Source organism: Canis lupus, chromosome 12 (genome assembly GCF_003254725.2).
Source record: "Canis lupus dingo isolate Sandy chromosome 12, ASM325472v2, whole genome shotgun sequence".
In the NCBI taxonomy this organism is placed as follows: domain Eukaryota; kingdom Metazoa; phylum Chordata; class Mammalia; order Carnivora; family Canidae; genus Canis; species Canis lupus.
Genome location: NC_064254.1, coordinates 33,542,768 through 33,561,630, shown reverse-complemented (window position 1 = coordinate 33,561,630; position 18,863 = coordinate 33,542,768). Strand labels below are relative to the sequence as shown.

The 18,863-nt window shown below is 42.7% G+C and overlaps 1 protein-coding gene across 1 annotated transcript in view; it reads left to right on the top strand.

Moving 5' to 3' along the window:
- The window catches only part of B3GAT2 (beta-1,3-glucuronyltransferase 2), an 80,292-nt gene that overhangs the window by 46,934 nt on the left and 14,495 nt on the right, over window positions 1–18,863 (top strand). Inside the window, exon 2 of the mRNA XM_025444904.3 lies at window positions 6,990–7,134. Within this exon, the coding sequence (XP_025300689.1) occupies window positions 6,990–7,134 (145 nt within the window). The remainder of the gene's footprint in view (window positions 1–6,989; window positions 7,135–18,863) is intronic.

The window sequence follows — 18,863 nt, the reverse complement described above, 5'->3', positions numbered from 1 at the left end:
TTGATGCTTCAGGCTTTAGGCTTAGCTCAGGCTGATGTCCTCAAGGAAACCTCAGCAGATCACAGATCATGTCAGATCCTCTGCAACATGTTCCTGTAGCATTGTCTTTACAGCCCTTATTAGCATAGAAATTAAGTAATTTTGCAATTTGATGTGTTATTGCTTTTTCTTTCTTGGAATGTTGGCTTGGTAGGCAAGGACCTTGTCAGCCTTGCTCAGGGCCTACCCCAGGACCAGACACATATTATGTGATAGGTGTTTAGTGAGAAAATACAGCAGGTATGGAAGAAGTCTTAGATGTGATCTTCTACCCAATGACATAGGAGATGAGTTTAGAATATAACATTAGGAACATTCCTGCTTTCCAGAATTCTTAGCTACTTTATGCACCTCAAAAGTTCATGCTGTGGAAATAGGCAAAAAAAGATTCAAGGCAATATAAAGATATGTGAAGACCACTGGAATGAATAGCATTGAGCCAAGTACCAATTAGTTGAAGGAAATGGATGCTAAAATCATCAGAGGGCAGATTGCAAGAAAGAGAAAGTGCAGATAGATAGGACTTTAATTTTCAAACTTGTTCCCAAAGAATTTTATGGGTATGTTGGATTATGTAATATAGTTTCTGTGTTGGAAAATATCAGATGTTTATTGAAATTGGAAAACGACCCTCGGCTCCAGGTCATCATTTCTGTATTCCTTCCTTATATTTGTCCGGCTCTTTCCTTTGTGTCTTCAGTTCACTGGATTTAGGGTGTTTTTCTTTCCCGCTGAAACTGTTAGTTAAAAAAGCAAGATACAGAGTGCCATTCTTTATTGTAATTCTCCTTGAGGTTGCCTATAGCGTTTTACATTCAGAAGATCAAGAACTTTATTCAGTTCCCTTTGGAAAAAAATAAGGCAAGATTTCACCTTAGTGGTATGTCTTAAAGGAAGCCAAAGGCATTTGTTAAACTTTTTCTGTTTTACTCTAAGGGCATTCTGATGATCATCTATGTGTGATCTTCTGAAGTATTCAGTCCCTGGAGCTGGCTGTTAGTTATCCCCCAAGGAGGGACCAAAAGGATGCATCTTAAAGCTGCAGGAAAACAATAGTTGGCTAAAAGAAACCAGAGGCTGATTGTTGGTAAGGGTCACCAGCCTCCAGTGTGGGAAGTAGTTATCTTCCTCCTTTCCTGGAGGAGATGAAGATAACCACCACCTGCCTTGAGATAGTTTGTTTGTTTGTTTTTTTAAATAGGCTCCACAGCGATGGAGAGCCCTGAGTTCAAGATTTGAGCTGAGACCAGGAGTCAGATGCTTAACCAACTGAGCCACCTACGCACCCCTGCCTTAGGATAGTTTAAATGGCATTTAGGAGGAGTGTGGAGATATACCAGATGTTTCTTTTGTGTCCTTTGTAGCCATTGGGTTTATGGAAATTACTCTGCCCATGATTTTGCCTGGTTAACATTGTTCTCCAAGTCCTGTCTATTTAATTGGGGTCATGATGGGAGGAATAAATGACAGATTATGACTTTGGCATTGAATAAATAGGAAGAGAATGCTTTGGGGATCTATTTGTAATATTGTAATATTGTAACTGTTATAAATATGTGAATTGCTTCATCTTTATCTTAATATGTCGTGCTTTAGTGCTCTGTTTTAGATTGGAGCTCACACCAGGCACTTGAAGTTGTGCCTGTTATGTAACTACTATTTTGTGTTAAGAATGTGACAAAACTTTTAAATACTGAGAGTATTTTAGTTATATGAAAGTGCTTTTACTTTTAATAGTAGCAGTCATTGTTTTGTTCCCCCTCCCCCGCCCTTTCTCAGAAAAGAAGGTGGCTGCCAAGGAATCCTTAAAGAGCATAGATTGAGTGAAAAGGACACAGAACAAAGGATAGCTCCCAAGGGTGAAATGAAGAAGTTCTGTAAATAGCTGTGCTATTTTCCTTTGAAATGTCTGACACATTCTATGTAGTATAGTGGTGGTGTACCGAGGGGCTGTGTGTCTAACTCTGATGAAGCATTCCACGTTGACTCTCAGAGCCGTGCGCACATGGCAGGGGCATCTGGATCTTTCCAAAGTATTAAACTATTTAAATAACACTTTTTTTTTTTAATTTAGCACACTTGGAAACATAATCCTGCCATCTCACCTGCGTTCAAATAATTACTCCTTCCTTCACCTTTTAACACCCAGTTCTCTGGGGGTAAAAACAAAATGCAAGTAAGTGTTAGCTCTGAGCTGTTCTTAGAAATTTGGAATGTGTTCAGCAAAACCTGCATTTTCGAGCAAGAAACTGGCACAGAAATGTGAAGTTTTGCTTCTTGATTCATCTCGTTACCTAGAACCTGAGGCTATTCTGAAGTCTGTGGGCCAAATCCTACATGTCTTTCATGGCTCAGCTTAAGTGAAAAGGCTGCCACAAGACGTGCTCAGCTATGTTTAATTCCCTTACTCTCGTGGTCTCACAGTTGTGGTTTATTATTCTCCTTAATGATTTCTCCATTCCTATTTCAAAAGCATTTTTAACTTCTGTTTGTTTATGGTCTGTCTGCTTCTCCTGATTGTGAGCTTATCCCTTGTGCTGCACAGGCACACACTGCTTATTACACGTGGTCCATGTTTCACTTACTACCTGGTGTTTATCAAGAATTTTCTGGCCCCTGATGTGTATGCAGGGCACAACCTAGGCATTTTCAAGAGGACACACAAGGCTGAGGTGGGTTCTGTTGACCGGTGTTTAGCAGATTTAGAAAGTTAGTGCTCTGGGCAAAAGCAATTTACAAGCTGAAAAATCATAGATATTTTACGAAAATATCAAGAACAGTACTATTTTTAGTGCCTTATAGATAGATATAAGGCCATGTGTCAATTTAAGAAAAATACATGTATTAGATTTTAGTTTCTTCATAGTTTTGGCATGTTTGATACATAAGACAAAAAAAATAGAAATGCTTACATTTTCTGCAGCATGGGAGGGAACAGGAGTTTGAAGATGGTGTGAGTTGGGGAGAGGGCTCTATTTCTGTGGAAATTTTAGTAAATTTTCTGGGGTTTTTTTTTCCCCTCACCAATGGAGAAGACCTAGGACACAAAACATTAAATGTTAATATTGATTCAAGAATTAAATTGCAAAAACATTGCTGAGGAAAATTAAAAATCTGAATCATGTTTGTGGGTTTGAAGACTTGATTTTGTTAAGTATCAGTTCTCACCAAATTGACATATAGATTTAATGCAATCCCAGTCAAAATTTGCCCGAATGGAAAAAGTGTCTCTGAAGCTCATATGGAAAGAAAAAAAGGAGTTAAAACAGTTAAAACAACTTCGATGAAGAAGAACAAATGCTGTGTGACGACCAGAGTTGTTACAAAGCTACAGTAAATCAGGACAGGGTGTTAGCACTAAGATCACCAACTAGACCAGCAGGTTAGAGGAGAATATCCATAAATAAATCCCCCCATACATGGCAACTGATTTTTGACAAAGCGTTAAAGACAGTTCAGTTGTTCTGAATGTCCATTGACATATTGTGGCTGGAACAATTGGATATCCAAATGCAGGAAGGAAGGATAAAGAAAATAACTTCAGGGGTGCTTGGGTGGCACAGTTAGTCTCTCATACCATACTCACAAATCAAAATAGACCATAACCTGAATGTAAAACCTACAACTGTAATACTTGTAGAGGAGAAAACTCATAACTTTGAGTTAGGCAAAGATTTTATTTTTTGAGATTTATTTATTTTAGAGCATGTGCACAAGAAAGGAGAGGAGCAGAGGGAAAGGGAGATAAACCTCCAGCAGACTCCATGCTGAGCGCAGAGCCTGCCAGGGGTAGGGGTGGGGAGCCTCAATCCCAAGACTCTGAGATCATGACCTGAGCTGAAAGCAAGACAGTCACTTAACCAGCTGAGCCACCCAGATGCCCCTGAGTTAGGCAGAGATTTTAGATACAACATCAAGAGCATGATCCACGAAAGAACAAATTGATGAATTGGATGGACTTTATCAACATTAAAAGTTCTATTTTTCAAAATACATTATTATGAGAATGAACATTATAAGCCACAGAATGGGATAAAATATAAGTCATAAATATAAAACATTTATTATAGATATTAAATCATAAAAACTTACAAATCATAAATCATCTGAGGAGTTTTTATGCAGAATATATAAATAACTCTCCAAACTCAATAGTAAGAAAATAGTTTTTAAAATAGGCAAAAATTTGAACAGTATTTCAATGAAGGAGAGATTATGGATGGCAAATAAGCACCTGAAAAGATAGTCAACATCAACATCGTTAGTCACTAGAAAAATGCAAATTAAAAGCACAAGAAACTCCTAATGTCTATTAGAATGGCTAAAATTAAACACTGACCACAACACATGTTGATAAGGATGTGGAGTAACTGAGACTCTCATACACTGCTAGTCAGAATGTAAAATGGTGCAACCACTTTGAAAAATAATTTAGCAGTTTCTTTAAAAGTTAAATATATACATACCATGTGATCCAGCTATTCCATTAGATATCTATCCCCAAAAAAAGTGAAGTTCATATGTACACAGATGTTCACAGCAGCTTCATCTATAATAGCTAGAAGTTTGCCACAGCCCAAATGTCTGTCAACAGGCAAATAGATAAAAACAAGAACAATCTGTGGCACATCCATACAAAAAAATATTCTTTGGTAAGTTGAAGGAATTAACTATTGATAACACAACATTATAGCATGGATGAATCTTTATGGTTGTACAGAGTAAAAGCCAAATGAAAATACGTGTATACACCGTATGATTCCATTTATATGCGATTCTATGAAATGCAAACTAATGCATAGACCAGGAGTTCCGTGGTATAGGGGATGAGAAGATAGGGGGATTGGGGATGTGGAGAGGGGAGAGTGATGGGAGAGAGGGATTAAAAAATGAGCACAAGGGAACTTTAGGGGATGATGAATCTGTTCATCATTGTGATGGTTTCATGGCTATGTGCATGTATCAAAATGTATCAAATTTTACACTTTAAAAGTTACATTTTATTCTTTCAGGGCTCCCCTAAGATCAGCCACACATTTTGTGATTTACTAGGACACTTAGCACCCAGCGTATAGTCGTACTTGTGGCTTAGATTTATTATAGTGACACAGAAAGGATACATAGCCAGACCAGTGAGGGGAAAAAGACACCAGGAAGAAGGGTCTGAAGAATCCATGTGCAGATTTTCTGTGTTTTTCCCCTCCCCTGAGGGATCACACAAGCACATCTTCTCTCTGACAGCAAAACTGTAACTACAGATGTGCAATATTTATGCCCTGGGAAGCGCATGTAACATTGAGCATTCAGAATGTTTTATGGAGGCTGATCACATAGGCACCTCCTGCCCTCTAATATTTCGGATTCCCAAAAGGAAAACAGGTGTTCAGTGCCCCCAGGGAGGCAAAACAACTTTATCAGTATAGAGACTGTTTCAAAAGCCAGGTTCCCAGATGCCAGCCAAGGGCCAGCCTACTAAGCAAGTCTCTTAGCAGTCTCAGAACTATTAACTCTTTCCTCCAATTAGTTATGCCTTAGTAAGACTTTTTAAAAATCATATAAGTTAGTATGAGCACAAGGTAATGGAGATTAATTTACTGAGAAAGTAATAGATTATAAAAATAATTCCAAATTTGTGGAAGACTAATACGGTGAGATCTTTATTACCTGAAATGTTTCATGCCCTTTAATCTTCTTTCTGGAGTCAGGTGGGAAATTAAGTGAAATTGGAATGCCTGGCAAATAGAAGCTTCTAGTTATTTTTACTCTTTATTAATAAGACTTTTCATGTGAATTATATTTGAAAATATTTCCCAAGTATATAATTTTTCTTTCATAAAAAAACCCGATTGATAATCATTATTTTAACCATTGGTTAACTGATCACGACCCTGTTCTATAGCAGATAAAAGACAAAGCTTTGGTGTTGAGGGGGAAAAAAAAAAACCTTTGGTGTTGAAATTGTCATTACAACAGGCCCATCAAATGCAGTTATATAGGTTATGCCCAAGGACACCCCCAGCTGAGAGGGCGAGTGGAGTTGAAATCAGCCTGTGCTTTAATGGCCAAGCCACAGGCCCCTGCATAGGTGTGTGCCCTGGGAAAAGGGAAGCTTCTAGTTTGCACAAAGGTGTCATGTGGGCTGCCTATGGCCCTGTTTGACACGTGTCTTAAAGGTGGTGGTGATGGTAGTGTCTCCCCAGAATGCTGCCCAGTATCAGGAAGCTTTGTCATGAACATGTCTTTCCCCTTAAAGAAATCCAGCAAATAACTTTCATTTGAGGGTTGTCTTTACCCAGAACTCCCCAGATACTACACTGAGTGCTGGGAGAGGGCCAGCTTCCCCAGCTGCCTGCATGACGTGTCCTCTCCTCTGTTTGGGCCCAATTTCCCTTGAAAGGCAGAATGTAAGGTAGGTTTCTCTTTTTGTCACTCTGGAGAATGCCTGATACCTGTTCTGTCCCTGGATGCCTTTATTAACACCCCCAGCCGATATTTCTGTGTCTGTACAAATAAAAAATTCATAGAAAGGCAACTCCTGTGGCTTCTCTGAGTGAAATTTTCGCTGTTACTGAGCAATAAAGTTTCCTAAAGGGAAGTCAACACTCTCAGTTCTGAAGGTGCAAAATATTAAGATTCCACTTTGGAACAGGTAGAAAATATTTTTGAGGGTCACGGCTTAGCTTCACCTCGGTGATGTTCAGACACTGACGCCCACTTTATTTCTCCTAAGCCTGGAGCCACCAGCTGGCTCGTGGCAGAGGGTGGCGGACGGCGCCGCAGCCGAGAGTTGGGCACAGTCTGCCAGGACGGGGTTCTGTCTGGAACCTTCAGCTTTTGAGAATCTACCGCCCACCCCACCCCATTTCTCCTCTGTGGTTCGCATTTCTGGCCTCCCTTCAAGCTGTGTTCCCTAAGGAAACTTAAAGCACGTCTCTTTTCCCCTCTTCTAGATGCGAACTACCCGCAAAGTCTCCGTCTGGCCGGTGGGCCTGGTGGGCGGGCGGCGCTACGAGCGGCCGCTGGTGGAGAACGGCAAGGTCGTGGGCTGGTACACCGGCTGGAGAGCAGACAGGCCCTTCGCCATCGACATGGCAGGTGAGGGTGGGGACGGTGGCCCTCGCTCCTCCCCGATCGATCGTTCTCCCAGCAGTCCTGTTTATGACGGCAGCATGAGGAAGGAGGCTTTGAAAGGCCCCTTGGGTTATAAACCTAGATCGTATCCTATTCAGCTGATAAACTACCTAAGTAAACCTTCAAAACAGGCCTTTTGATTAATTCAAGTAGAAATGGACTCTGTGGGTGATTAGAAAATGCTCATCCTGTTCCATTTTTGTCAGCTGTCCATGCGGCTGCAGCCATCCCTGCAAGCCCGTATGTGCCAGGGGCTGGGTTGACTGCTGGGTCAGTGGTGAGAGCTAGACCTGCCTCACAGGGGCTGCTGCTTGCACCTTTTGGTGCCTCTCTCTAGAGTCCAGTTGGTTTCGGTTTTATCACATGCTTATTGATAAATCTAGTAATGATGTGAAATTGACAAGCTGATCATTTTAATGCTTATTGATAAATTTGGTGCTTACTGAGACATTTAATAGCTGAAACATAAAATCAGATTTCTAGTTTTTCAAACATTTAACAACTGAGAATAACTGTCTTAAAGTTTGTATTCCCTGGAGCACCTGGGTGGCTCAGTCGATTAAGAGTCTGACTCTTGATTTTGGCTGAGGTCATGATCTCAGGGTTGTTAGATAGAGCCTCAGGTCAGGCTCCATGCTGAGTGTGGAACCTGCTTAAGATTCTCTTTCTCTGCCCCTGCCCTCCCCAAATAAGTTTTTATTCTCTGGCCAACCCATTGAATTGAGTAAGGCCTGCAGTAGTCCACAAATCCTAAAATGCTACATTATCATAAAGTGACACGTGGGATGCCTGGGTGGCTCTGTGGTTGAGCATCTGCCTTCAGCCCAGGGCGTGATCCTGGAGACCCCGGGATCGAGTCCCACATCGGGCTCCGTGCATGGAGCCTGCTTCTCCCTCTGCCTGTGTCTCTGCCTTTCTGTGACTCTCATGAATTAATAAATAAAATCTTTAAAAAAAAATAGTGACTCATTTTCTATAGGTTATATAAAACAATGCCTGTGGTAACCATGGAAGGGTACAGTTTAAAACATGAAGCTTAGAGGCAAGACAAATCACTGACATTTATAACCTAGAAGATAGAGGCAGAAAAGCTTCAAAATTAATCTGTCTTTACCTCTGGGACACAGCTCTGTCTGTCATTCTGTGCTTGGCCAATCTTTTGTGTGTATTTCCCGACTGCCATCAAAATTTTGATACTCAGAATTCTGATGGGATGAAGGCTGCATTCTGAACTGGATTCATCACTTTTATTCTGACAATCCTATAAATTTGAGGGAGCAAGATTATGAAGGATGCTAGGAGTAAGAGTTGGGGGAAGCTCTTGTGCACAGCACTGTGGTGGATCTGTTCCACAGCATCAGGGAAGGAGACAAACTCAGATATTTGTACTCAACATTTAAGAAACAAACAAACAAAAAAAAACATTTAAGAAACATGCCAGTTTTATGGAAATGTGTGTCATGGTCTCTGACCTCAGGGACAGTTTGGTGCTCTTACAACTCACTGGTCACCCTATCCTGGGCTTTCCTCTGTTTTCTGATCTCTTCAACATGAACCTTACTTACGCTTTGGTCTTCAGTTCTTGCAGCCTCAGAGCTCAGCTGGCGTCTCCACCAAACCATTTACCCGAAAGCAGATAAAGACTAGGTCAGCCCTACTTGGAAGGCCCTGAGGATTCCCAGTAGAAGCCTTTCCTCAATCAAATGTGAATTCAGGGCTCAAAAATTATAAGGCTGACCTTAATGGGTCTTTTGAAAATCTGGTTTCTTTTTGAGAGGAAGTATGACTTGGAGCAGGAAACTTCAAGAACATCAGGCACAGTCTTTTGCTTTCCCAGAACTTAGTTTCCCCATGTGTAGAATGAGGTGTAGCGTGAATGACCACTGAGGTCTTCTCTAATGTATACTCCCTTCTCCTGGCTTCCATCCCTGGGAAGCTCAAAGAGAAGCCCTGGTCCCTGGTTCCTGAGTGAGGATTTGTGAGCACTAAAGCAGCAGCTGATAGTGTTGGGGCCTGACCCTTCCCAGAGCCTTGCTTCACCACAAGCCCTGCAGACCTGTCTCCTTACACATAGGATCTCTGCCTATAACCCTGCAAGGCAGCTTCCAGGTGAGGACAACATAGACAAGTCTTCCTGAATTTTGTTGTCAGAACTTTTACATAGATGATCAAGTATCCAGTAAACCCACTGAGTATTTGCATTGATTTCCCCCAGAATTTGGATCCAAATAGATATACCTAAAATTCAAGAAAGGGACACAGGTTTTATAGCCTGGCCTGTGACAAGATATTTGATATCTTTTTTACTGCTTAATTCTCTGGGAAGCTTTACTCTATGACATGACTGATGTTTGGCTATTTCTAAGCATTTCAGTATATTTTCAAAACATAAGAACTATAATAAAATATGAATGATTGACCCATTTCTTAATTATCCTTGTTTCAAAATAGGAATAAAATTTTTGTCTCTAAGAAAACAACTTCTGCCACGTTGTTATTTTCTTCACACAGGAACTTGCTTTGCAAATTAGTTTTCAGTAAATTATTAGTATTTTTGGAAGCCTTTAAGTGAGAGTGATTTGGTTGATCAGATAATGATTCTGATTTGGAGGGAGTTTGTTCTCATTCTAAAGCTTGAAAATTCATACGTTTGTTTACATTTCACATAAGATTCATGTTTTCTCTGTGGGAAGAGGGGAATGGAAAGACCTCATGGACATTCGTGGACAAATGGTACTTCCTACTTTTTTTTTTTAAGTTAAGTGCGCTCACAGCCTCCAGGGGGAGAGAGAAGCCAGAAGCCCAACTTCCTGCTGCCCTCTGGACAGTCAGGGAAGCGCTGCTCAGGAAGCAAGAGAGTCTGGGCCTCTTCTGGATTTCCACAAGCTGATAAGAAACACGCATCTTAACCAACAGGGCACCTGTCTCAGCTGTCCTGCTGTGGGAGTGGTGAGCACATTAACTGGAAGCCCCTCAGGGTCTGTCCTGCCTGTATTTCTGTCCAGTCCCAGCCAGCTCATCACTAGGAGCTTATTTGAGTATCAGACATTGGAACTGTAATGTTTCACGTCATTCAGGGAGTTTGACTCTGTGTCTGTCTTTATTTTGCCATATTGGACTTTGCAGGTGCAATTTTTGCACTCAGGAAACATTGTTCTGGAATTATCTTGTATGCACAGTGTTGTTAATGGCAGAAGTAAAGATAATTTCTGTTGCACTTTGGGACAGTTAAACGAAACCTTCTAATTACTACTGGAAAAAAAGTTAAATAACCACCCACAAGATGACTTAGGAGAGTGTTAGGTGCAGTCCTTGCCCTGGAAGCAGCATTCAGGTGGCTTCCGCAGGTGGTTGGTGGCCACCCTGCCCTGGCAAGCCAGTGAGACGGAGGAATAGAGCCTCGTGCTTCTGTTCCTCCGCCTCAGGCATGTGACCGCCCCGCCGGCTAGTTCTTATTGGCCACAGCAAGGCACTCCACACAGAGTTTTTAGCTCTCTTTTGAAGTCTGGGTGTTATTCTCAAGTGACAGCCTCACTTTGGCCACTTCCAGGGAGATGTCAATAAGAACCATTTCTTGAAAGAACTGAGTTTAAAGCAATCTTGAGCCTTGCCGGGAGGTGTAGACTTGTTCAAATTCAGAACGAAAGGCTGCGATATTTATTTTGAATTCTCAACATGTGTGTGCACTTTATTCTTAACTCTGAGAGGTGGCAGGCAGGGCACTGGGCTCCCTTGATGATGGTATATGCAGCTGAGTTCCCAGTTGAGTGCCTGGCGAACAGTAGGGACTCTTCCAGTAAAACCCCAGCCGGGTGCACTGTTGTTCAACTCTGCCGATAGCCACCCAGAGTTAGCTGAGACCCCACGGGCTGGAGGGTACAGTCCCCGCATAACCACCCTTGCTTAACCAGCAACACTTGGGGGGGTCCGCAGGCCAACTACACTCCTGACTAGCTATCAATTTGTTGTTTTTCTCTCAGGTTTGATAGTTTAGTACAAAGACTCACAAAAGTCAGGATAATGCTCTACTTCTGACAGTCCTATTACAGAAAATAGAAATTAGGACCAACCACACAAAGAGACACCTGGGGTGAGGTCTGGTAGAGAACAAAGAGCTTCTGTGCCGTTTCTCCGAGAATCGAGAATCGGGATATATCCCCCTCCCAGCACATTAATGTGTTCACAGCCTGGGAAGCTCCACTGATCCTCTGTGTTCAGAGTTTTTAGTTAGTTTCATCTTGTAGGCATGATCGATGGAATCATTGGCCACACAATTGAACTCAGTCTCCTGCTTCTATCCCCAGAGGTCAGCATGGCCCCACATGGCCCCGCGTTCCAACCCTCTGATCATGTGTTTGGTTTTTCCAGTAACCAAGCCCCCATGGTGCAGCTATCTGGGGACCCTCTGCAGCCACCTCATTAGCATAACAAAGTCACTCCCATCCCTCAGGAAAAGCTAAAGGTTTTGTAAGTTCCTTGCCAAGAACTAGGCACAAAGACTTGAGAGACTTTTTTTAATCTCATACCACAGGCTCAAAAAGGATAACTTTCATATCATAAAGAAGAGTGTCTATCACATCCCTGTTTTACTAATGCTTTCATGCATAAAAGCAAAGGGGACATGAGGTGATGTCTCAGGGTCACTTTCAGCTTTGTCTCTGATGTTTTCATGACTCCTAAAAATGAGATGTGATTGTAAAGGGATGAAATCGTTTCTCCTGTGTGGATTATAGAGAGGGATGAGAAGTCTGAGAGGACTCTTAGTTTCCGGGCCTGGAGTCCTGCGGATATGGGAGCGTTGAAGCTCTGGAACTAGATGAGCTCCCACAGATGGCATCCCAGGGCTCAGTCCTCCAAAGTGGCGGCAGGGAGCAGAGCCAGGGAAGGGAGCAGAGGGAAGTGCTGGGTGAGTCACGAATTTGATTGTTGGCTGTCTCTCATCCTGGACGTGAAAGAGGAAGGTGCTTAGTGTGGGAGTGTGAGAGCCGGCAGCATGTGGATGGTGTCATGAGGATGGTTGGTAGCAATTAGGACCTTGTAGGCTGTTCCCTGGAACAAGGGATGTTTGGGAGAATGGATGGCCTGAATTGAAGAGGAGTAAAAGGTTGGCAGGACTGTGCTAGGAAAGTTAGATTTCCCGTAGAACAATGAGGAAAAGGAAGTTCTCTCTATGAAAGGACTGAGGAGGTTCCATTTGGGCAGGACAGTGATTACAGAGGATGTCCTGGAAATAAGTAGCTAGGAGGGCTGCGAGGAGATATGTGTAAGGAAGAGGATGGATGGGATGGTTTCCAAGGTGACATGAGTTTTGGCAAGCCTTGATTCTAAAGATCGAGGTTGTATGTAGGCCACTGTATTTATACTTTTTCTATTGACACCTAACTTCTCCATCCCTATGGCTTTTCCAGGATACAGTAGTTTCTAGAGATGTAAAGGGCCCTTTGTAAAATGAAAATCAGATCCATAATTTAGAAGAGACCTCTGGGGATGTCGAGTGAATGGTGGGTGCAGTGGTGGGGGTGGCGAGCACCACTAAGAGGCAGGAGGGCCAGAACAACTCCTTCAAGAAATGTGTCAGGATTGAGAAGGGAAGAGATGGTAACAGGTCCAAGGGGTAGAACTGCTTTTTTGTTTTCCTTTAATGAAAGAAGAGAAGTTGAAGTTTGGAGAGAAGAGATGTATTGAAGTACCAAAGGAGATGAAATGGGGGGTGGGGGTGGTGGTGAGACTCTTAGATGGACAAGTTCACCTTGGCAGAATCAGCTCTTATTCTTACTGAGGAGGTGAGGTGAGCAAGGAAACCAAGAGCCGGGCAGGAGGAGGGGCTGCTTGTTGGGGGCTGACCTGCTGCTGAATATGAATAGTGTGGTGGGAGCACCACGGACTGAATCCTATACACACCTACTAACCTTGGGGCTGCACGGAGCCTGTAGGGAGAACACGGCCCCTGCCCCCAAGTAGTTTTGTATCTAGCAGAGAATAGTTAGGATAAATATATCACTTACTGTCTCATGAGATAGAAAATGAGGTATGAATGGAATGTTTGGGGTTTATATTTTAAGAGAAAAGAGAACTGCTATTGAGGGCAGTTTGGGAAAGGCATCATGGAAGTAGCACCTGGGAGGTCAGGGCAAGTTTGGGGAACAGCAAACCCCAGGGTATGTGTGGCTCTTCGAGGAGAGGCAAGCTTGGGTCAGTCTGTGAGATTTGGTTGCTGAAATAGAAATTTGAAAAAAAAAAAAATTGCCTGCATTTCTGTGGATTATTGGAGGATTTGTGAAATTTCTGAGTTGGGGACTGATGGGAATTGTAACTTAAATACAGAAGTATATGGTGATTTCAGGTAATGAGAACATTCTGTTAACCAGAATCACCAGTGACAAATAGGAATATTCATATTAGGAAACTAATTCACATTCCTTGACAAATTTCTAGGCTCTGGATTCATTGTGGGTGTGTGTCCTTAAGGAGGGTTGTGAAGTTTGGGCCCTTGGGAAATAACAGTTGTACCGGGCCGTCTTTCTCTTCATGTTTATTGACAAGGAATTTTGTCTGGATTAATTTACTTGGTAAACCCTTTCTTGGTAGATAACATAAGAGTAAACATCAGCCCCATTCAGACCAAATGATCATCAAAAAAGCCAAACAAGCATAGCCCAAATTGGCAATGTTTTACTTTGCTTCATGAATATAAATACTGCAAGAAAAGGGAGGTATGGGGCACCTGGGTGGCTCAGTTGGTTGAGCGTCCTAAATCTGGTTTTGACTCAGGTCATGATCTCAGGGTCCTGGGGTTGAGACTTTGTCTGGGCTCCACACTCAGCAGGGAGTTGGCTTGGGATTCTCTCTCACTGCCTCTACCCTTCCCACTGCTTGCACTCACTTGCATGTGCTTTTTCTCCCTACCCCCTCCTTTCAAATAAATCTTAACCAATAAAAAAGAGAGGTAATGAGTTTGAGGCCATTTGTAAATTAAATGTGTTGTTTTCAATGCATGACTGCTTTGTATAAGGAAGATAAAAAATACTGTTTTTAGTAAAGTGACAATGTATTGTATGGTGCCTTTCAGTGCAGGGTCTGGGGACTGACTTGGGACTTGTCCTTAGGTTGGTGCAGTGTGACCATCACTGGAGTGGTGTGTGGGTTCTCTGGGACAGAATTACAGCTGCTGGGGCCTGGTGATTCTGTCCCAAGAACTTAGAGCACCATGGAGGGAGGGGTGGAGTGTGAGGGTACCTGTTGCCCATTTCATATCTATTTCCAGAGTGAATTGCATTCTAGAGACTTGCAGGTGTTCAGTGGCCTCAACAACATGTTCTCTCTACACATACTGTATCTATGCTGGGTTAAGGTGGGCGTGTGGGGTAAGGAGTGCCTGTGCACCTGTTGCTCATAATCAGGGGACTTTTCTGGGGTAGCTGAGGGTGGGGTGGCCTTGTTCAAGTAGGGCTTGGTGGAAGTGGAGCGGTATCCCTCAAAATTTCAGTGAGTAAAGCATTTAGAACTAAGAATTTTGAAAATCAGAAGTTTTTCCTTCTACCTGGGAAGCCCAGCACACCTCGCGATTATTGTTTCCTGAGTATCAGGCATGTTTACCAGGAACCAGGCGTTCTTAGATGCTCTGTGGTGCTTTCCTGTTTAATCTTTACTCAGTTCTGCAAGGGATGTGCTGGTATTATCCTCCTCCTTTAAATATAAGGAAAATGGGAGGCTGAGGACTCGAAGTCACTTGTCCAGGGTTGCATGGTGATCCTGCTCAGGTTTTGTGTGTCTCCAGAGATGGCATGCCCACTCGGCTTTGAATCCCATCTCGTCTGCTCACAGCTCACAACCAGGTGACTGAGCTCTTGATCTCTGAGCCTGTGTTCTTCATCCACAGAACAGAGGAAATGGAATTCCTCACAGAGTAAGACATCAGATGCAGAGCACTGGGTACAACTGTAGGCACCTGAATGATTGGTCCCTTCACCAAGAAGCAAGGTCAGACTGTGTCTGTGTTCCCCTGTCATCTGGGTTCAGGTGGCTCCCACGTTCGTCCAGGGGAATTGGCCCAGTGCTGTGTGTGGCCGATGACCGTGGTGGCCAGATCTCCACAGCAGCTGTGGGGCACAGGCGTCGCTGCTGCCCAGGCTCCCCTGGGGCACAACAGGCCGTACTAGCTGTTTCCCCACCTATAGATTAGGGATCAGACCACCTGCCTTCTGGGTTATGGTGAGGTTGAGATGAGAACAGATACTGCAGAAGTTCCTGCTGTTCTATCAGTGTTTGAATTCTCACCACGGAGAGCTATTTCAGATCATTCTTGAAGGTGTAATACTTAAGAACATACAAACTCTTTGCTTTGGGCTCATGATGGACTTCACTTCTCTCCTGGCTGGGACTTGTGCTCATTATCATTCAGTGAACTAACTCAGCATGCATGATGGCATATGGAGATAAACGCTGGCCCTTGCTTTAGATAAAATACTCTAAAAAGAGACTGATCAATAAGAGAAAAGTGAAACAAAAGATCATTAGAAAGCTGCTGAGAATAAGATATATGCTCCTTTTCATAATTTCCCAGATGAAAAATCATTTCCTAATTACTGATGGCACACGGGGAAGGATTTCAAAGAGTAGTTCTCACACTTTGTAATCGGGTCACAAGAAGGGAGACATGTCCCTTTTTATCACCTTGACTTTGCTAAGAGCTTGTGGGAGAGCATCTGGATATGCAGTTTTCACTTGGAGTCTATTAAAGAGGCAGTTTATTAGTACAAATAAGAATCCAGGATTGTTGCTCTGCTCAGTTACCTGGGGCCGGCACATGGGCCGGTTTTGCTTGGCACACAGTTGGTTGCCGTGACTGGCACACACGTCTCTGCACTGGCTTCAGAAGCTGAACTTGGCTGCCGTTCTTGGGCCCCTTGAGCAGCCGTATCCCCCAACCCCAGACACTCTGCACTGAGTCCACCTCATTCAAATCGCTTCACCGTGACCAACCACCAGGTCAGCCAAGCATTGCCTTGTGCTCATGGGCTCAGGATAATCCAGAGTGTCACACACTGTCTTCCAGAATAGGGGATGTCCCTTTATCTTCCCAGGTTTGCCTCACTACTTTCTAGTCCCCTTTCAAGACTCATTAATAGTATAAGGATAGCTTTTTCTGGGAAGTTTTTCCTGATTTTTCCATCCAGCATAGATGCTGTTCCCACGTTCTGCTTATGCACTTGTCCTCAAGGTGGCGCTTACTTTGGTGTCCTGTCTGCCCTGGGCTTCCTCTGCTAGTGGAGTCCTGAGCTCCCCTGGGAGAGGGTTCAGCTCTTCTACCCATGGCTCCAGCCTCAGCACAGTCCCTGACAGGAGTAGCTTGAGTAAATGTTCGCTAAATTCGTGAATTCTGACTTGACTATACTTCTGGTATAAGGATTATCAAAATTAAAAGTTTTACAGCTGCTTATTCCTTCTAAGCCCTAATTGCCATCTTTCTTTCTTTTCTTTCTCTCTCTCTCTCTCTCTCTCTTTCTTTCTTTCTTTCAAGATTTTATTTACTCATTTGAGAGAGCACGAGTAGGGGGTGGGGGTGGGGTGGGGGGTGGAGGGGCTGGGGGAGAGGAAGGAGGAGACTCCCCACTGAGCAGGGAGCCCAACTCAGGGCTCCCCTCTCAGGATTCTGGGATCATGACCTGAGCTGAATGCAGATACTTAAGCAGCTGAGCCGTCCAACCACCCCTGCCATTATTCTCAGTGGTGAGATTTTTAAAAAGGGGATGTTGAGCTCTACTCCAGAGAACTCTCTAAGGAGAGCTTTGGGGTGTCTAATTTGGTGGGTCCCAACCTGGCTACACATCAGAATTACATGGAGAGCTTTGAGAAAACATAACTTCATCACTGATCAGTTAAACCGTAATCTCTGGGTGTGGCACCTAGTGTGCAGGTGTGTCTGTATTTTTATTTTTTTTAAGTCTGAAGTGATGATAAAGTGCAACTAGAAGTAAGAATGGCTGGTGTCAGTGGTCAGAAGCTCCTCTCCCCTTTCTTCCTGTGGCTCTTTATCGTCCTTCACAGATGTGGTCTCCTGCCTGGCCACCCACTGAATCTCCTCTGGAGGTAGGAGGTCAGATAGCTCTGTCCTGAAAAAGTTTGAGACAAAGTTCAATAAAATTTTTTTCATTGAAAACACTTCCATGGATCAAACAAGAAGAGGATTTGAGCACAGGAGAGGAGTTTTTAAAATTATAACAACTGAAGAGCCCCACCAATGATCTAAAAGACTGCACTCACTAGGAATGCAAGTTTCGTCTTTTTTTTTTTTTTTATTGTGGTAGAATGTACTTAACATAAAATTTACCATTTTAACTATTTTTAAGTACACAGTGGTATTAAGTACATGCACATTGTTATGCAGTGATCACCACTGTCCATCTCCATATATTTTTCATCATCACAAACTGTAACTTTGTGCCCCTGAAACACTAATCCCTCACCCTCCACCCCCTACCCCCATCCCTGGTAACAAACATCTACTACCTCGGGACGCCTGGGTGGCTCAGTGGTTGAGTGTCTGCCTTTGGCTCGGGGTGTGATCCTGGAGCCCTAGGATCGAGTCCCACACATGGAGCCTACTTCTCCCTCTGCCTGTGTCTCTGCCTCTCTCTCTCTCTCTCATGAATAAAAACAAAATAAAACAAAACCCCCAAACGTTACTACCTCTATGAATTGGACCCTACAGGTATCTCATGTAAGTGGAATTATGCATTCTTTGTGTCCTTTTTATTTCACTTAGTATGGTATCTTTAAGGTTCATCCATGCTGTATAGCATGTGTCAGAATTTCATGCCTTTTTAAAGCTGAATAATACTTTCTTGTATATATAAACCACATTTTGTTTATCCATTCATCCATTGATGGATATTTGGGTTTCTACCTTTTGGCTCTTATGGATAATGCTATGAACATGAGTGTACAAATAATTGTTTAAGTCACGATTTTGAATTCTTTTGAGTATACACCCAGAAGTGACATTGCTGGACCATATATATGGTAATTTACGTTTGATTTTTCTTTTCTTTTCTTTTCTTTTCTTTTCTTTTTTTTTTTTTTTTTTTTTTTTTTTTGAGGAACCACTATACTTTTTTCCAGACTGGCTGCATCATTTTACATTCCCATCAGCAATGCATAGGAGTCCCAATTTTTCCATATCCTTGTTAACTCATTATTTTCTGTTATTTAAAAAATTATTTTACATGCATGTGCTGGGTTTGAGGAATAGGAATATAGATACCTTCTCCTGTTTTGCTGTATTTCCTGGGTTAGAATAGAATGGCTTTGTGGCACATTCAGTAGTAGTACTCATGGTAGTGAGTACTAGTCAAACAGAAAATCTCATGGTAACATAAAGCATGAGACCCTGATTCTTACTCAGACATTGTCAACCTTGTTGATTGTGCCATACTCAACATACATAAGTGCTTCATTTCCTTTCAGGGTCTTTCTGGCTGTTGAGCCAATAGAACCACTTCCCCTTCTAAATTTCGGTATTAGGCATGTCTTAGTTCTCTGCTACCAGCCTACCAAAAAAAAAAAAAAAAAATCTGTCCTGGATATTTTTGGTATTCAGTTAATTAAGCCTTCTTAATTTATCTTTCATTCTTTCCATTCTGATTCAGCATCCTGATGGTTTCCTTAGAAGATTTAGGTTTCTGTGATGATTT